At 36.8% G+C, this 20834-nt stretch overlaps 1 protein-coding gene across 1 annotated transcript in view; it reads left to right on the top strand.

Annotated features, from left to right (window-relative positions):
- The window catches only part of CFH (complement factor H), a 199853-nt gene that overhangs the window by 20429 nt on the left and 158590 nt on the right, over positions 1 to 20834 (top strand). The window contains exons 2-6 of the mRNA XM_030302776.1: positions 3720 to 3905; positions 4247 to 4352; positions 10174 to 10250; positions 11761 to 11952; positions 14630 to 14800. Of these exons, the coding sequence (XP_030158636.1) occupies positions 3720 to 3905; positions 4247 to 4352; positions 10174 to 10250; positions 11761 to 11952; positions 14630 to 14800 (732 nt within the window). The remainder of the gene's footprint in view (positions 1 to 3719; positions 3906 to 4246; positions 4353 to 10173; positions 10251 to 11760; positions 11953 to 14629; positions 14801 to 20834) is intronic.

Here is a 20834-nt window from a genome sequence, read left to right as displayed (position 1 = left end):
TACTCATGATATGGTCAATTTCAAGTTACAAATGTGACATCACTGAATACTGTATTAGGAAGAGATGTGTATAATTAGCTTCTGTGAGTCAGTGTGAGCCAACTCCAGCAATCATTCTAAATGTTTATACACATTTAGAATTATTACATATTTCTGTTAAAGTAGCTCTTTTATTGTGAAATGGCCCTCTTTTTATCTAGCAATACTTTCTACCTTAAATTATTATTTGTCTGATGTTAACATACTAACCCTTTTTTGACTAATATTTTTATAATGTATCAGTTTTCATCATTTACTTTCAACTTATCTATCCCATTTTATTAAGAGTAATCAGCATACACTTCTGTTTTAGTTTGTTTTCCTCCAGTCAGTGTTTATATTTTAATTGGAGTGCTGAATCCATTTACATTTATTGTAATTGCTGAGACAGTTAAGCTCAAACGTAACATATTGCCATTTATTTTTCATGTCATCTCTCCTTTGTTGTTCTATTCCTCCTTTTCTGCCTTTATAAAATATTAATGAAATGTTCTTTACTAACTCACTATATAATTTCTATTAGTTATATATTTCCTAATATTAATGTTTTACAGTAAGCATACTCAAATTATTACAGTCTACACTAAATTAATACTTTTAATATACTCTAAACTATATAAACATTAAAACAGTTTAATTTCATTTGTTATCTCTTGAAATTTTTGTTATTATTGTTATGTATTTTACTTCTGAATGTTTTATAAACACTATAAGACATTGTTACTGATTTTAAGTCAATGGTCTTTTTCAATTGTGTTAAAATATACATAGCACATTATTTATTATTTTTCAGTAGTCTTTTTATTAACCCATATGTTTATTTTCTTCAGTCTTGCTCATTTATTCTTACTCTTTTTTGGCTTATCTATGGGATCATTTTCCTTCAACCTAGAGAGTTTTAGTAGGGTTTTTTTGTTGGTTTTTTTGTTTGTTTTTTAGTGTCAGTCTGCTATTATTGAATGCTCTCTGTTTTTATTTGTTTGAGAATGTGTTTCTATTCTCCTTCATTTTGCAGTATATTTCTACTGGGTTCAGAGTTCTCTATTGCTGTTCATTTTTCAGCACTTTAGAAATGCCAGCACACTGGCATGTCTAATGTCTTCATGCTTCAGTAGTTACTGTTACAAACATGGCTGCTATTTTCATTGTTCTGACAGAAATGTGTTCTTTCTCTGTCTGCTTTTAAGAATTTGTGTTTCAGGACAAAAGAGTTCTGCCTAATTGACACAAAGCCCACCCCCATCCCCTAGTTGTCCCCATTCTTCTGCCAAGTACTGCACAGGGATCCCCATTCAGAGGTCCTCCCTGGGGACCTGAGAGTTGATATTTTTTTAATCAATTTTAGGAAACTCTAGCTATTTTTTATTCAAATATTTTTGTCTTTTCTCTCCTCTAGTTTTGGAACTTTAATTAAACAAACAGGTATCACTTTGCTTCACACATTTCTTGCACTCTGTTTTGTTTGTTGTTGGTGTTTTCTACACTCTTATCTTTCTGTATTCATTTTTTATATTTCTACATTAGTCTTCTTCAAGTTTAATACATTTGTGTTCTGCTGTGTCCGTTTGGCTCTTAAGACCATCCAATGTATCCATATCTCAGATATTTATTTGTAATTTTAATATAACGCATGGTTATTTTTATAGTTTCAATTTTCTTTTGAATATCTGTTTTTTAAAATTTATTTTATCTATTGTTTCCCTGTCGTTCCTTTAACATACTTAAAATAGCTATTTTAGTGACCTTGACACTAATTCCAACATCTGAATATGAGTGTCTGGCTTCCAGAATCCATTTGTTTTTGCTTCATTTTTTATCACATTTTTTGCTTCTTTATGTATCTTTTAATTTTTTATACAAAGCCATACATTTCATATGAAATAAATGTAATGTAAATGTTCATATTATTTACCGTCCCCCACCCCTATTGACAAGAGTGTTTGCTTTTTATTGATCTAATCAAGAAATGAGCTCAGATGGGTCTGAGTTGCACTTCTGGTTTGAGTCAGTCCACTTCTGGTTTAAAAAGTCTAAAAGTAAAGACCTTCTTGCCTTTTTATCAAGAATCTGATTGGTCTCATCTTCATCCATCCCAAAATACTCTGAGGGATTTATCCTGCTTTTCTGATGTTTTGACCTCTGTTCTTTAATCTCACCCTGAGTGACTTTCAAATTTGGCAACTGTTTTGATGAGGATACAGGTGTGTATTTGTAGCAGGATCTTTTTCTTATTGGGACTTTTTCTATGAAACTATAGGAATTTTTACTCGACTCTTAGGCTCCAGCAGAGCGCCCTCATTGTGCAAGGTTTCAGAATTTTTCCTGTTAGACATACCTCCAAAAGTGCTTCTTCTTTCCCTCATTAACATCCCTCCATTCAGGCAAAGCCTAATCTTCAATCCATACCCAGAGTTGGCAAACATAACCAGGTAAGAGATGGCCAGAAACAATATGTTGCTAAAGGAGCCTTTCCCACTTTGGTTTAGTTCATTTAATCACTTTTCTTCTCACTATTTCCAGGATTTCCAGTTCCTTTCAACACACACACATGAAAACACCCCTACTGCTCCCCGCCCTCCCCACACAGAGTTTGTTATTGTTTTTCCAATTTGCAGTAGGATGCTGTTCTGTTCCAACCTATTTTGTCATATTTGGAATATTCCCATGCAATTTTGTATCATCTTACCACACTTTATTTCACTAACTAGAATTTATCTACCTGTAATGCATATTGTACATGTCTTTAATTACTTATTTAATAACTAACTTCCCTGGTAGAGTGGAAACACTTGAGATCAGGTACTTTGTCTCTTTTTAAATTTATTGTTTTTCTTCAGAACTTAGAATAGCACCGAGTAAGTATTTTCCAAATCAACAGATGAATAGTAGAATGCAGTGCAGCAGTTAAGAATAATATAATATCTCACCCATATTCCCTGGCTAAGAGGTCAGGGGTAGCAAATGTTCCCTTACATTCATTTTTCAACTTTCTGTTGGTACACAAATTCCAACTGGCAGATTTTGCCACTATTCTCACCATTGATGACCTTTGTGTATGTTGTCCTTGCATCCCCAAAGGATAAGTCATTTTTTTAAAAGATTTTGTATTTATTTTGAGAGACGGAGAAAGAGAGACAGTGCAAGTGGTGGTGGGGGGGGGGGTGGACAGAGAAAGAGGGAGAGAGAGAATTCCAAGCAGGCACAGTGCTATCAGCACAAATCCTGATGTGGGGGTTCCATCTCACAAAAAGTGAGATAATGACTTGAACTGAAATCAATAGTCCAATGCTTAACTGACTGAGCCACTTAGGCACACCAAGGATAAGTCACTTTTAGCTCTCTACAATGGATATCACTATTGTTCCACAATCTTCATGAAGTGGCATACATTTGCAGGCTGTCAGTTTATTTTCAGGTCTAAAGTAGTGATAAAAATAACAAATAATATCATTATTTTGATTAAAAAAATAATAAAGTAAAGTAAAGCAATTTCTATGGAAAGCTATTTTTACAAATTTATGTAAATTCAATTTCTGTAAGGTAAAAAAAATATATATATATTAAGACATACATTTGGATGGACATGTAACAGCATAGGTATTTTTAAAAGCAAAAATAAACTAAACATATTGTAAACCTAAATAAACACTTTAGGCAATTACTTTGTTTATTGTTTTTAGATTGTAAAGGACCTCCTCCAAGAAAACAAACTGAAATTTTGTCAGGTGTCTGGTCTGAACAAAACTATCCAGAGGGAACTCAGGCTAAATATAAATGCCGACCTGGATATATAACTCTTGGATCTATTGTAATGGAATGCAAGAATGGAGAATGGGTGGCTCTTAATCCACTGAAAATATGTGAGAGTAAGTAATTCATACATTTCTGAAATTTGTGAAAACTTTAGTTTGAAAACACTGAATGTTTGATATTATAGAATTATTAGCTGAATTATATCACAATTATCATTTAAATACAAAATAATATACCATCATTATTCTTAATAAGGAGTTGTAATCTTCCAAAAATAAAAAAAAACCCAACCATATAGATAAGTTTAATAATAAAATGATAACTTTGCCATTTTTCACTTTTCCACATCTTCAATTATGTCCTCTGATGTAATATTAAGTCATTTCCTTGAGTTCCTACATAAAATGTGTTTCCTGTGTTACTTAATAAAATTATATTCTTTTTTTCATTTTAGAAAGGCCCTGTGGACATCCTGGAGATACATCTTTTGGTACTTTTCAACTTGAAAGAGGAGAAAAGTTTGAATATGGTGCAAAGGTTGTTTACACATGTAATGAGGGGTATGTAGTCAATATGAAAAGAGATTTATAATTGAGATGATTATAATTTAGATAGTAAATAGGGACTGTACTGATTAGTATTTTTAAGGTTACTTTACTTTTCTATGAGCATTTTTATAAGTACCGTAACAAGTAGCCTGAAAAATTAATCTATAATGGAAATGATTATGTTTGGATACCTTATTATCTTCTCAACATTGAAAACTTAAAATGAATCATAATTATGCTGAGAAAGTGTAGTTCTAGGAGGGCTGGAAAATAGTATACATATAAATTAGGATTTATTCCAACAAGTCCTGACTGTATTCTATTATGTGCAGAGTATATGGGATTTCAGTATGTCAGGGACAGTGGGAATGGTAACAAAATCATATTACATGACTGATTTAAGCTTTTAAAATTTAAAAGAAGTAAATATTTTACACTGAAGTAATAATAATTACCATTATTTAAGTTTCCATGGTCTGAAAATTACTCTTATCACATGGACCAAAAGTGCCACTACCTTCATAATCATTGACTCTGTTCTCTAAACTCCTGCTGGATTTTCATGGCTAATCTTAACACTGTAATACCTCTTAAGTGTTCTTTATTCCTGTTATGCCCACCCAGGTCAACAAATTGTTTTGAAGAAAGTTTCATACTTTGGAAAAACAGCATCATTACAAGTTTATACTGCATATATAAAAATAGGATCAAAATTACAAATTGATTTTTATTGATATTTATTACTCTCTCATTTATTTCTTGATTTGAGGCAATAAAATATAATATTTTAAAAGTTAGGGTTTGGAATAAGCCTGCATCCCCAAAAATTCACCACTTAATAACTGTATCATTTTTAATATGCCATCACTCCCATTTCCTCAATTATGAAAGTAGAAACATGGGGAACCTGGGTGGCTCAGTCAAGTGGGCATCCAACTCTTCATTTTGGCTCAGGTCATGATCCCAGGGGTTGTGGGATTGAGCCCTGCATCAAGCTATGCACTGAGCATGGAGCCTGCTTGGGATTCTGTCTCTTCCTCTGCCCCTCTTCCCAACTTTCACATTTTATCTGTCTCTCTCTCTAAAAAGAAAAAAAAAAAGTAGAAACATAGCAGGTACATCATCGGATTGGTGAAAAACATAAATAAGACACACACTGAAGACCTTCAAAGCATTCTTGGGATATTGCAGACACCCAATAAGTCTTAGTTCTTAACAATTTTAGGCTTTGTTCACTATCTGAGATTTTTCAAACATATTTTTAGTTCAACTTTCAATCATTGCTGCTGACTTCTTATACATGAACACATAGATGAAGACATCTGGGCCTAAATTTTCCAATTACCTCACTGTTCACTTCTGTAACATCCCTTTCAATACAGGCTTGTCTGACCCCCTTAGGTTCCATATTGGACCTCGCAAAAAGGGATCAAAACTCATAGACTTCATCCACTAGATTCCCTAGACCTCAGCAATAAATATTTATAATTTGGTGAAAAAATCAGCAACATACCTTACCTCCTACTCTGGCCCCACTTAATTCATGTTTGCTTCCTTCATCTTGTATGAATTCTGGGCAAACTCAGTTAAAGACTCAGTTAAAGTAACTGCCTCTGCCACTCAGCTTGGGCCTCCACCAAGGACTAGATATTCATCAGGGAAATAAAAGTCCTTGGACTATGCAAGATCAGCAAACATCAATTTTATGCTATTTTAAAAATTTTAGAGAGATTGTTTTACCTACCTGAAGGGATGTAAATCTTTTGTCCTAGTTGTGGAAACAATGTAGAATGGGTTTACTACACCCATGGTTTCTGCTAGTCAACCGACCCTCTTTGATCCCTTGTCCCCATCCACCTTTTCTCTGCTAAATGCCTATTTAGCTGAATACTAGCCACTTATCAGGATACTTGATATGGATATCTAGTTTCAGTATCCTACAGGTAGGTAGTTTTAAGGAAGCACTCTGCAAAACGTTTTTCTGCTATTTTGCCCAGCTGGGGTTGCTGATACATAAGCTATTACTTTCACCCGAGTACCAACATTTGGACAAGCTCTTTTTCTTCCCCCTTTCCCTATGTATATGGGCCATAAGCAGTTTTGTGTAGAATTTGGCAGAATTCCTAAAACACCCACCTAAAACAGGTGGGTTTCTGGTATATATGGAAAATGTTAACCAGGAAAGTACTTTCTACATTGGAGCAGGGTACCAGTAGAGGAGACAAAGAAGAAATTTTAATAGCCAATTATTTTTTTCCTTTATATGAAAAAAACATAGAGTAATTATTTGACTTCAAGTTCTGTGATTCTCATTTAATCTATTAAAAGTTTTTCTTGGGGCGCCTGGGTGGCGCAGTCGGTTAAGCGTCCGACTTCAGCCAGGTCACGATCTCGCGGTCCGTGAGTTCGAGCCCCGCGTCAGGCTCTGGGCTGATGGCTCGGAGCCTGGAGCCTGTTTCCGATTCTGTGTCTCCCTCTCTCTCTGCCCCTCCCCCGTTCATGCTCTGTCTCTCTCTGTCCCCAAAATAAATAAAAAACATTGAAAAAAAAATTTTTAAAAAAAAGTTTTTCTTCCTTCAGAGAATTAGGAACAAACAGTAACATTCAGAGAAATACAAAGTATTTTTTGAGGGAGAAAGTTTGTTTGTTTGTTTGTTTTACTTGTGTAATGGGTGAAGCAATCCTTATTTGCAGACAAAAGAAACATTTGTCTATGTAGAATTATTTAGAAGTTTAGGAGAGGCCCGTTCTCAAAATTATCTCTTGTGATTATCAAAATCCTGCCCATTATTTATTTTTTAAGAAAAAGATTCCTGCTTCTTGCTGTCCACTGTAATATTAAAAAATGTTAAGAAGGATGACTTGCTTTGCTCTAAAGCCTCTAGTAATGATTGTACATTTTGCATCTGCCCCAAGGAACTTTCATGCAAGTAGAGCATTTAGGATTTTCAGCACTGGCTTGATGGGTTCCACAGTTAGATAAATTTGACATTGAATAGGATTTATAAGGAAACCTGACTCAATGACCACACTCTAAAAAATGCCTAGGATGGAGACAGGAAAATGAAGACAAGTGTTAAAAATATACCACATGCTGTGTTGGCTAGTACTATCCTTGATTATGTAAAAAGCCCCAAATGTTCCAAAAATGTCATAATTGTGGAGGGTAGGAGTATGGAACAAGAGTAGAGGAAGGGTAACATATTGTTAATTCTTGGTTATTATCATGTTTTTGGTTTTTGGTTTTGGTGGTAGTTCAAGGAGGTTATAACATTGTTAATGTGTAACTAATTGACTAACTCAGTGAAAAACATAAGAGGATATTTAGCACGAAATTGTAATGAGTTTGTGTCATGAACCAAGGATTATGATTATTCCTAGTCCGTGTGCCTGAAGATTTAGCGCCTTTCTTAAGTAAGAAAGAAGCTTAAAAAAGATAGAAAGGGGTGCCTGGATGGCTCAATTAGTTAAGTGTCCCACTATTTTAATTCATCATGACTATTTTTCAGTTCCTTGATCTCTGCAGCAATAGATTCTCTGCTGTCTTCTATGCTTTTTTCAAGCCCAGAAATTAATCTTATGACTATTATTCTAAATTATTGTTCAGTTATATTGTTTATATCTGTTTTGATCAATTCTTTAGCTGTCAATTCTTCCTGGAATTTTTTTTGAGGAGAATTCTTCTGGTTCATCATTTTGGCTAGTTTTCTGTCCCTTATGAGTTTTAAAAGCTTGTTATGTGCCCTGCACCTGCGAGCGCTACTATATTAAAGAGGGGCCAGTGTCCAGGGCCTGGGCTTTCAGAAGATGTTTTTTTTGGAGAGCATTACTTGCTCTCTGTTGTTGTGACTTTGGTTACTTTATCTCCCTATTCCTAGTGGTGTTTTGGACCCTCTACCAGGTGTGCCTTGATTTGTTCATTGAAGTAGCCCTGGAAAGGAAAACAAGCAAAAAACAAACAGAAAACAAAACAAACAAACAAAAAAAAACCCAAAAATGAAAAAACAGAAACACCAGCTACAAGTAAATAACAGGGTGGAGGTGGTGCTGATGCAAGAGGCCTTATCCCATACAAAGAGAGAAGTGACAGGGGCAGGGAAAAAGGAAAGAAAATAAAAATTGACCAGACAGAGAAACTACATGGCTTAATCCAGAGAAAGAGAAAGGAAAATAAAGAAGGAGGCAGGGAAAAAGAAAAGAAAAGAAAAGAAAAGAAAAGAAAAGAAAAGAAAAGAAGAGAAAAGAAAAGAAAATTGTCCAGACAGAGAAACTATATGGCTTAATCCAGAGTGAGAAAGGAAAATAAAGAAGTATGGAACATGTATCAAGAGAATAGATTAAATGTACCTGCTTAAGCAAACCAACAACCAGAGGAACCAGACTAGAGGAGGGAAGAGATAAGAAGGAGAAAGGGAAGGAAGAATATATCTATATAATAAAAATTGTCTGGGGAATTAAATCAAGCAATGCAACAGTCTTGGTCTGAAGGAGGGGCCGTTGGGTTCATCCACGTGAGTCCCGCTCTGGTAGATAGGCAGTTACCAGGCGCAGAGGGGTGTGGTTTGGTGTGGGTGGATCCTACCTCCCCTGTGGGTCCGCTATCCCCTACCGGAAGCCCCTTTCCCCTACCGGAAGCCCCACCTTGTTGGTGATGGAGAGAAAAATGGTGCCACCCCAGTCTCTCCTCCATGGACCAGGTTTCCCAAACCACTCTTTTCAAGCAGTCTTCACTGTGCCTCTGGCGCAAATGACGTGGTTTGTCCTGGTCCCCCCCGTGCCCATGCCTCCCTGGTGCTTGGCTGGAATTAACCCCTTATATCTTTAAGGTTCCCACTCCCTCCGCCCTGGTTTGGGGGAAAGTGCTGCTCCTTTGAGTGGATATATACCTTCTTCCCACAGCACTCCAGGGAGTGGGTTGCTTTCTCCCACTGGGGAGTGGGCCTCTGAACTAGTTACTGAGCCCAGGGCTGGCTCCCCTCCTCCCCAGGTGCACAAATAGGATGACTGGCCTGGCCCCAGTCTGGAGGAAGCCCCTGAGTTCGAGATTGGATCCTTCTATGTCTCAGTCTGTGGTTTTCCTCTTATCCAGATAGAGTCCTATGCATCCCCAGCCTCTCTTTCTCTTCCCTTTGTCTCTCCGCAGAAGGGGATCCCTCCCCTCTGTTCATTTTCTCTCTCCCAGTTTGCAATCATGCACCTATGGCCCGTCAGGTTGTCATGGTGGGTCCCTGGAAGCATCTCTGTCACTTTGCCATGGACTCTTGGAGTTCAAGGTCCTTTGGCCTCAACACTGCTTTGTTTTAGAGATGAGAGAACTTCAGATCCCCCTACTTCTCCACCTTGTTGGACCCTCTCCCTCGGAATCAAGTGTCCCACTCTTGATTTTGGTTCAGGGCATGATCTCATGGTTCATGAGATTGAGCCCTGCATCAGGCTCTGCATTGACAATGGGGAACCTGCTTAGGATTCTCTTTCTCCCTCTCTCTCTGCCCATCTCTCTCTCTCTCTTTCTCTCTCCCTCTCTCTCTCAAAATAAATAAACTTAAAAAAATTATTCATCTCATATACTTACAAAAAGAACACACAAGTTTTAAAAAAAGGAAAGATAGAAATTTTAAAAAAAGAAAGAGAAAGAAAAGAGAGAAAGAAAGGAAGGGAAAAAGTAAGAGGGAGGGGAGAAAAGACAGAAGGAAAGAAGGAAGGGAGAGAGGAAGGAAGTGTATATGCTTCTAATTTTCTCTGAAATGGAGTTCCTGGACATTCAGAATGTATCAAAGTTAATATTGCATATAAATACACATTAGCTCACCACTCTGTTATTTTTGGTTTTCAGGTATCAGATGCTAGGTAGCATCAATTTCCGTGAGTGTGAATCTGATGGATGGACCAATGATGTTCCTATATGTGAAGGTATATGTAAAATTGTTTACAAATACATTCAAATATTTAAAAGAACTAAGACTTTTTTGAGATATCTACATTAAAATAATGCTTAAAGTTTGTAATTACATATTTTTGATTCAGTATTTTTGTGGCTTCTAATATAGAATGGATATTTGAGCTTTTTATTACTACGTTATTTTGTGTTTTATTGACCAAATGTGAATGCAGTTTCATCTGATCTAATGTATTCAAAGTATTAGAGATTAGGAAATCTAAAACCTATTTTCCTTTCCTTTTGGATTCTAAACACTAGAAATAGCACAAGGATCAGAATTTCAGCTTTACTAATGAATACATGCTCAATCAATATCCACCCAAATGCAGAGATTGTCAATAACATCTGAAATGGAGACCAGATTCAGTTATCTCTCCCCTCTTGCATGGCAAAGGAGGTTTTCCTGTGGTCTTAGTCTTACTGAAAAGAGGCAGGAAGTAAGGAAGAGCTCTACTTTTCTTACTGATCCATAAAACCAAGAGTCAGAATGAGAAAAATGTAGATCCTGTTTCTAAATTTTGGGATAGTAATGCCAATCTCTCTAGTCATCATGGAAATAGATGAGTCAGAGTAGTCTTTCTTAGTTCCATGGTGAGAAGTAAATAGAGAGGGAGAGAGAGGGGGAAGGAGGGAGGGAATGAGGAAAAGGGGGAGGGAGGGAGGACCAGGAGGATGAAGGAGGAGGAGGAGGAGGAGGAGGAGGAGGAGGAGGGCGAGTGGGAATGTGATCACTCAAAAGTCCTGTTACCTAAAGAAGAGAACTTACGGAAATGAGAGGAAAGATCTAAATGTTTTAAGGAACATCTACACTGAAATTACCTGAGGTGCTTGTTTAATGCTGAAATTTTGGGTTACTAAAAACCTACTAAATCAGTATCTCAGGTAATAGCGCAGGGAGATAGCCATAGAATTTCCATCTTAATGAGCATCCTGGATGATTCTACTCTAAAATAAAGTTTAAATGCCATAACCTACAAGGTATTGGAAAATGTTACCTAAAATCAAAAGGAATACTCAGATTATTTTGAGCACTGATGTGGGAGAGGAAGGAAAATTAAGGACTGTTTATCTATTGAAAGAAATAGAATCAGAAAGTTTGCATTTATACCTTTTAGGAATACAGTGTTATATTATCCTAGGGCTTAAGTGAAAAAATTCATCTAATTATCTCAAGCTTTATATTTTTCAATTATTTAAGGAACATTTATTTGTTACTGTAAAAATGTAGACTGACATTCAAAGAAATAATTTTTTCTTTGTCCGCTCTCATAGAAAATAATCAGAGATAAGCTTATTGATTTTTTTTAATTTATAAGCCTTTATATCCACCAAACAGGTTTATCAAATGCTTCTTTAAAAAAATTAAGTAATTCCCCCAATCTTTCTTTGTTAACGACTTTATACCTGTATGTGTATATATACATATTTTTCATAATAAAGTTGTCAAATTCTATTAGGAAAAGTTATATTTATTTTTTTCAGTTGTTAAGTGTTTACCAGTGACACATCCAGAGAATGGGAGATTGACCAGTAGCGCATTGGAACTAGACAAGGAATATACTTTTGGACAAGTAGTACGGTTTGTGTGCAATTCAGGCTTCATGCTTGTTGGGCCTGCAGAAATACGTTGCTCAACAAATGGTGTTTGGAGTGGAGAAAGCCCAAAATGTGTGGGTAAGATACATTTACTGTTCATGGGATCGGACAGTTTTAGTTTTTCTCATGAAAATTTGCACTTTTAAATATTATCCATAGAATAATACTAATTATACTAATAACATTAAAACTAACATTTATTGGGCACTTACTATTTGTCAGTAATTGATCTAAGTTCTTTACATTCCATTTTACCTTCAAAATGACTGTGATTTATGCACTGTTTTCACCTCTATTTTATAACTGAGGACATTGTGGGGCAAAAAACTTACATCTCATGACCAAGGTTATGATGGCATAACGGTGGAGTTAAGATTCAAACCTAGGTTATCTGAAACCAAATTCCATGGTCATATCCATAATTAAATTGTAATTGGCTTTCATGCTCAAATAGATTAAAAGCAGTTCTGCTGCAAGATTTAATATTGGCCTACAGAACAGGTTTTCTTTTAATTTGTAAGATCAAAAAGTCATTATTTATTTCTACTGATATATCATTATAACATTCTGTTATTGAATAACACTTCTAGAATGGGGTCCTATTTTATATTTGCGCTGTAAGTTTAGAGAAATATTGTGAAACTAAACTGAATTCACTAAATAACTTTCTGCCTCTTAAAAAAAATATTCTATAGTAAACTGCAAGTCAAGATTTCTTTAGTTATAGGGGCGCCTGGGTGGCTCAGTCGGTTAAGTGTGCGACTTCGGCTCAGGTCATGATCTCACGGTCTGTGAGTTTGAGCCCCGCGTCGGGCTCTGTGCTGACAGCTCAGAGCCTGGAACCTGCTTCCGATTCTGTGTCTCCCTCTCTCTCTGACCCTCCCCTGTTCATGGTCTGTCTCTCTCTGTCTCAAAAATAAATAAACATTAAAAAAAATTAACAAAAAAGATTTCTTTAGTTATAATACTGCTAACCAGTGCATCATGACCAGTATGGTGATCAGGCTTTTGTAATGAAACATTATGGTCAGTTTACTTAGAGGTGCCATACTTCATTTTACCAATACTTATTTGGCATATTTATTTTTTTAACATAATCTAAAATTCACACTTTCTTAGTTTAGTCTATCCTATAATGAGATGCAGGGAAAAGCATTTCTGTTCTTAAAAATTCTCTCTAACAATATTAGTTCTTCAAGTCAGTAATGGCAATCATATTTCTATTCAGCACAGCAAATACTGTATACCCCAGAGGCTCACAGATGGGGTTTCCTCCTTAAAACTAAATTTCTGAGCACCTGGGTGGCTCAGTCAGTTGAACATCAGACTCCTGATATTAGCTGAGGTTGTGATCTCCCAGTCGTGAGATCCAGCCTGGCATCCAGCTCCACGCTCACGGTGGAGCCTGCTTGGGATCCTCTCTCTCCCTCTGTCTTTGCCCCTCCCCAACTCACGCTCTCTCTCTCTCTCTCTCTCTCTCACTGTCTCTCTCAATCTCTCTCTCTCAAAATAAATAAAATTTGAAAAAAACCTGAATTTCTGTGTTAGTAAAACCTTACTGGAATAACTAATGCATAAGATACATTTTGAAGAAAGAATGAGACTTTTTCCAACGAAGTTGAGGAGGGGAAAAGTATATCAGTCAGGAGAAGTTCAGGGAGAGGAAGGTACAAATGCAGTGAGGCTTCCAGGAGCCTGAAGATCCCCTGTTCCATGTCTTCGAGGCCGTTGTGTAGGACGCAAGTAGGGGTAGGTCAGTGATGGCTTGAAGATAGGCCAGTGCAAGGTTCTAAGGTGCTCCATATCATGCTGAAGAATTTGGCTTTTATTCAGACTGAATTGGGAATCGATGGAGGATTTCAGTGGAATCCTTCAACGGAGCGATGAAGGGACAAGAAAAACAGTCATTAAGTTACAAACAGGAAAATAGATTACAGAGGTGCGAGAATAGCATCTGGGAAATTAGTTATTGTTGCCATAATCCCAGGGGGAAATGTTTGAGAGAAGAAGGGGGCAAATATGATGGCCAGTTTTTGGGTTTTCTTGACAGAAAATTTTGATGGATGGTAAAGCCACAAAAACAGAAGATGTAATTCATAGATATAATGACAATAGGTTAAATTAACTTCTTTGACAAAGTGTTATGCCAATTATGACTCTATTATCGATAACTAGAAAATACATAATTTTTACAAGTCATTCGGTGAAAATGTTTATCACAATAAGCCTATATATCTATACCCAATTATATATATATAGTTGGTATCATTACTGGCCACTATTTACTTGAGGAGGACTAATTTATCTTCAAAGCAAATAAAATAAGCAACATAATTTTTATTTATTTATTTATTTTTGATAGAAAGAGAGAGAGAGAAGCATGAGTAAGGGAGGGACAGAGAAAGAAAGAGAAAGAATCCCAAGAAGGTTCTACACTGCCAGCAGGGAGCCACAGACAGGGTACGATCCCAGGAACCATGAGATCATAACCTGAGCCAAAATCAAGAGCCAGTTACTTAAGCAACTGAGCCACCCAGGCACCCCTAGCAACAGAAGTTTAATCAGAATTTTACCTTATTTCAAAAATCAAAATTAAGAACAACAGATAAATTATTCAAGCATCCATGTCAAAATAGAAGTTTTGTTTCATTGTCTGATTTGCCTAAAGGAAACAAAACTTGTATCTTTAACTATGTCTTAGATATGGCTCTTTAATATGTAACAAACATTTTGGAATTTAATCCCTTATATTTAGAAATTTCCTGCCAAAAGCCAGAAATCGCAAATGGAAATGCTGCATCTCTGAAGAAAACTTACAAGGAAAACGAACGATTTCAGTATACATGTCACCAGGGTTATGAATACAGTAGTAAAGGAGATGCCATATGCACTGCATCGGGATGGACTCCAACCCCTTCATGTAAAGGTAATGTTATATTTCCTTTCTATATATTTTATCAATTCTTTTCATTCATATATTCCTTACAGTGAAGCAGTTTATTTTTTCTCACAATGGAGCGTTAATGTTGACAAGAACCAACTCATAAATACGATATACTTAACGTTTTATGTGTGCAAAAATTAATTTTGGTATAATTCTCTCGTTCTGAAAATAGACATAAAAGGAACAGAGGAGTTCAATAGCTCGTTAAGTAGTTGGTCTGCGGTCAAAAATCAAGTCTAGAGCAGAGCCAGGGCAATAATAGGCTTCCCAGGCATGATTACTTCTCAGACAGATTGCTCTTGTAAAGCCGAGCAGTTAGCTTTGCAAACAAAGTAAATGAGATGAATACCATATGAGGGAACCCTCAATTAACAATGGAATTAAGTGGAAATAACTAGAGATTTCACTAAGCACAGGCGTAATATGAATCAATAGTGATGATGATGCAGGGGGGTGGGAGGGGGCACCCACCAAACTCTTTTAGGCTTCCTAATGGGGAATATTGTGCAGATGTAGAATCCACGTCAACTGTGCTTCGTGCCCACCAAAAGTTATGTCTGTAATATTGTGTTCTACTTAGCCTACCTCATTTCAAAAGAGAGAGTTTCAAACTATCGTGGTCCAGATGCAAAACTGTAAAAGGTTGAGTTTAAGACATCATATCATTAGAAGAATAGCAAGAAGGTACAGCTATTACATGTCGCACGGTAACAACTGTGTTGAGCTGTTTGCAAACATTTATGGAAAAGGGTGCGTTAACTTCAGATGCGGGCTGCAGCAGCGAGTGAAACAAGTTACAAGTGCTATCCTACGTGAAATCAGAGGTCAAGTGCCTTTCTAAAAGGGTGACTTTTATAGATATGGTCATATTGTGGCCCAGGGTAGGTGGGGAGATGGTGAGAAGAGTTGAACTCTTAAGAGCTCTCTGAACTTTTAATCATAGGATTCATAATTCCATGCGTAAACCTTGTTTAATGATCCTCTCTTACAAAAACTAGAGTTAGATTTTGAATGATTTTGTTCTTACTTTAAAACATTTTTTGGTTGAGGGCACCTGGGTGGCTCAGTCGGTTAAACGTCTGACTTCAGGTCATGATCTTGCAGTTCATGAGTTTGAGCCCTGTGTCGGGCTCTGTGCTGACAGCTCAGAGCCTGGAGCCTGCTTTACGTTCTGTGTCTCCCTCTCTCTCTTTCTGCCCTTCCCCCACTCACACTCTGTCTCTCTTAAAAATAAACATTTACAAAACTTTTTTTTTAATTTTTTGACCTTTTTTTAAAAAGTAAGCTCCATACCCAACCTGGGGCTTGAACTTACAACCCTGAGATCAAGAGTCACATGCTCTACTGACTGAACCAGCCAGGCACCCCAACCCCCCGAAAAAAATTTGGGGTTGAGTCCACAAGTACCTCCTTGGAAAATATATCCCCCTACAACTGAGTGACCTCCACTTTCAGGCATTGTTAAGAAAATATTTTACAAAGAGGTTAGTGAAGAGAAGACAGTGATCACCCACATTAGATCTGTGATCAGCTGATCGTGTGTGGAGTCCAGCTGTTTGGCTTCATGGCATTTGTGGCTCCTACTCAAAGAACGTGGGTGCACAAGTCCTCTGGCATTAACTTCTGCCGTATGTTTTACTTCCAGAGCCTGACTTAAATATTTAGAGAGCTAAATTATCCATCCAGTCGCCAAAATATAACTTATAAACCCCTTACTTTATATCAGGCCCTTTGTCCTGTATAAACATTAGAATAAATCACTCCACATTTCAGTGAACATTAGAATAAATCATCATTCCAGGTTTCAATGAAATTTACCTCCAAGTAAGACGTCAGAATCTGAATTCAGTTTTACTTTGACATAGGACTCAGGATAGCCTGACTGCTCCATAGAAGTTGTCTAGTTAGTTCTTTTTCTTGGTCACATAGCTACCTGCTTAAAGCTGTTGCTGAGCACATATTTGTTTTAATGTGGGAAATCTGTTTTTCCCATATGTGTTGCTACAATTCCTAGGCTTACTTGAAACTTGACCCATCTACACCACACCCATGCACGCGTGCGCACACACACACACACACACACACACACACACAGTAAAGATCCCACATTTGTAAAACATTTTCTTTTTAGAATTTGTTTTTCATTTTCTTAGTCAATTGTATCACTCAAAAACTCAAGACAGGATGCCTTAGAATCCTCCTTTCTTTGGGGAGAGAAATGCCAGGATTGAGGTGCACTAAGATTGGATACTCTCATAAAACAGTTTACTAAACATCAACATATATAAAGAGAGGTTCACCCCAAATTAAATAAGCATGCACTCTCTGTTACAACAGTGGTTCATTAACTGGATACGGAGAAGTCTTTTATTAAAAGGAACTCCAGGGGCACCTTGTTGGCTCAGTCAGTTAAGGATACCGTTCTTAATTTCAGCTCAGGTCATGATCTCACAGTTTGGTTCTAGAGTTTGAGCACTGCATCAGGCTCTTCACTGACACCATGGAGCCTGCTTGGGATTCTCTCCCTCCCTCTCTCTCTCTGCCACTCCCTTGTGCGTACACTCCCTCTCTCTCAAAATAAATAAATAAACATTTAAAAATAAGTTTAAAAGTAAAAGGTACTCTACATTGTACCTTAGCTAGTATATCACAAATGCTTCTCCTTATTTTCCTAGAACAATAGAAGGATCTACCTGCTGGTAATGATGAATTCCAAATCTATAGATCTTGCTTTCTCCAAATCTATAATAAATTTGGAACTAAAATAAAATTAAAATAAAATAACCTAGGATAAAATACTTAAAATTTCTTCCATCCAGTTTATGATTTTATGTGTCAGTTTTTTTTTTTAATGTTATTTACTTAGAGAGAGAGAGAGAGAGAGCTCATGACTGGGAGTAGGGGCAGAGAGAAAGAAAAGAGAAAATCCCCAGCAGGCTTCACACTGTCAGCATGGAGCCCACTGTGGGGCTCAATCTCACAAGCCATGAGATCATGACCTGAGCTGAAATAAAGTGTTGAACACTTAACTGACTGAGCCACCCAGGCGCCCTTCAGGGGTTCTGTTTGAAGGTGATTTGTCAAAACTTTGGTCTCTTTGTCTAATAGGAACCAGTCTCTGACAGCAAATCATTTATAGGAATAATTAAAAGTACCAAGACCTGCTAAATAAAAGCCACCTTTGCTCCAAATCCATCTGTTCTCTGTACAAGTCAGATTTTCTGATGATGAACAACATAGAGTGCTAGCATTAAATTCTTGTTCTTATTTCAAATGCTTACTGGTGGTATCTAACAGTAGGAAAAAATGTGACCCCACACATGCAGACATTCTCCAGTACTGTTTTGGATAGAGGCACATGCCCTGGCAATGTTTTACTAGCATCATTTATTTTAATGGAAATTATGAAAGTAGGGAATTACAATTTATTAAGTGATTTATGTCCACTGCTCAAGAGTAATCACCTGAAGATCTTATTTCTTAATTATTTAACAAAATCCTCCCAATATTTTTTGTTGGCCTCTTAATAAAACTCTTGTTTTTTATATCTTGTAGCTTTTGAATTCAAAATTAAGTTAAGCCACAGTATGAAGTAAAAATCAGGATATAATAAACTGCACTGCAATAAGTCTATGAAAATGATAGAGCAGAATAAAGTGAGGAGAAAAAATAAAAGTAAATAAGCACATTTAAGGCTCATCTGAGGGTAGTGTAAATTAAAATCAGGCACTGTAGAGATATTATACTTAAAATTTGTGTTAGGTACTCACATATTTAATTCTCTCTACTATAATCATTGCTAAAAAGTATATCATCATGTTTGGAATAGAGACTTATTAAAGCTTATTCTGGAGGAATGAAGTACAAATTTAAGACCAATTAAGACTTTGATAGTACCTCTAGGAGTTGGATGTACACAGTGGAAGCATGGTATGAAGAGCAGGAGGTATATAAGCAATAATTATAAGATTATAGAATGTGTTGTGTGAATGAATATTGAAATGAAGGGGAAGAACGTAGGTAGGATAAATTTCCAGTCTCCTGTCATGAGGTTTTTGTGTCACAACTAAAATGTTGAACACAGGAGGAAAGCATATATTGAGAAAAAGTTGATTTAGTTTGGCATGTAGTTAGTTGGATATGCCTTTGAATTATTCACATGGACCTGTCTAATGTGAAGCTTCAGTTGGATATATGGATTTGGATCTCACTGAAGAGTTATTAGCATAATGATGATAGCTTTTTATCATTGAAGTGTCTTGATTCACAGAGAGATCGTGAAGAAGCAAACAACAAAATCAAGGACAAATACTCATGTAGAACCAACTGTAAAGCATAGCTATTCATTCATACAATACTTGTTGGGTCTTCAGGCAAGATATTTCTGAGGTGGTGATAAGAGTCAGCAGGAAGATCTAGAGGAGCATCACTCAAGAAATAAGGAATAAAAAGTGCAAATGATATGAATAAGCCTGGCATGTGTGAACACCAGACAGAAGGCTATTGTGTTGGTAGTATAGAGAGGAAGTGGGACCTTGGTAGGAGATGAGATCTGAGAAGTAGACAGGGCCTAAAATTAAGTAGAGCAGAGGAAGGAGGGCAACTAGAAATAAAATAAAATAATACCGTTCAGACAAAATTAAAGAGTAGTAGGAAGACATAAGAATGTAAGGCATTGGAGAATGTCGAGAAGTCAGTGATCAACAGTGTCAAATATTACAGAGGGTTTTTATCTATTTCAGTTCAATAAATAATTAAGGAGCCCATGGTCTATAGTACCAGGCACTGTGATATGTGCAATACAGAGTTTTTGCATTTGGAAATTAGAGGACATTGGTGACTTTTGTCTGAGTACCACCAGCCTGTTGGGGATGTCAGAAGCCAGAGATAGCAGTAGATTGAAGAATAAATGGGAGGTTGAAAACTGGAGATACTAATTGTAAGATGATATTTGAAGGATCTTTGTTGTGAAGGAGAGGAGAAGGTAGTACATCAACTACCTTGAACAAAGGGTTGAGAGAAGGAGTTTAAAATTAGAGAAGCTTGCATATCCATTTAAGAGAGAATTGTAGACAAAAAGAGAGAGGGAAGGAATAAACAATGGTTTATTCTGTGGGAGATGCTCTACAGGAGATTAAAGTTTTGAAAAGCTAACATGAATATGAAAAAAACACCTTATCATCAGAGTAAGGGAAAGGCTAAAGTTTAAAACAGATATAGCCAGGGGCGCCTGGGTGGCGCAGTCGGTTAAGCGTCCGACTTCAGCCAGGTCACGATCTCATGGTCCGTGAGTTCGAGCCCCGCGTCGGGCTCTGGGCTGATGGCTCGGAGCCTGGAGCCTGTTTCCGATTCTGTGTCTCCCTCTCTCTCTGCCCCTCCCCCATTCATGCTCTGTCTCTCTCTGTCCCAAAAATAAAAAATAAAATAAAATAAAATAAAACAAAACAGATATAGCCAAAGTTAAAAGCATGTTATAAAGAAATCTAGGGAATCCACAGTTTGTGGTCTGAATTGTTTATTGTGAATGCAAGAATTTATTTGTCAATGAAGGAGCTATTGTGTTAGATGGCTTTTGAAGAAAATAAGGAATCATGAGTCACTTACTTTGGGAAATGGAATAGGAAGTAATTTGGGAGAATATAAATGATTTTCTGGCAATGCTGAATGTCAACCATGGCACCAATATAAATGGTTATATAACATTTCAACAATAGTTTAAAGCTATGATATTTTATTAGAAAAGGAGTATTGCCAAATCAAAACCACAGTGAGATACCACCTCACACCTGTCAGAATGGCTAACATAAACAACTCAGGCGACAACAGATGTTGGCCAGGATGTGGAGAGAGAGGATCTCTTTTGCACTGCTGGTGGGAATGCAAACTGGTGCAGCCACTCTGGAAAACAATATGGAGGTTCTTCAAAAAATTAAAAATAGAACTACCCTACAACCCAGCAATTGCACTACTAGGTATTTTATCCAAGGGATACAGGTATGCTGTTGTGAAGGGACAC

Source organism: Lynx canadensis, chromosome F1, assembly GCF_007474595.2.
Source record: "Lynx canadensis isolate LIC74 chromosome F1, mLynCan4.pri.v2, whole genome shotgun sequence".
Classification (NCBI taxonomy): domain Eukaryota; kingdom Metazoa; phylum Chordata; class Mammalia; order Carnivora; family Felidae; genus Lynx; species Lynx canadensis.
The sequence above is the reverse complement of the archived record's forward strand: the minus strand, read 5'-3'. Positions and strand labels throughout refer to the sequence as shown.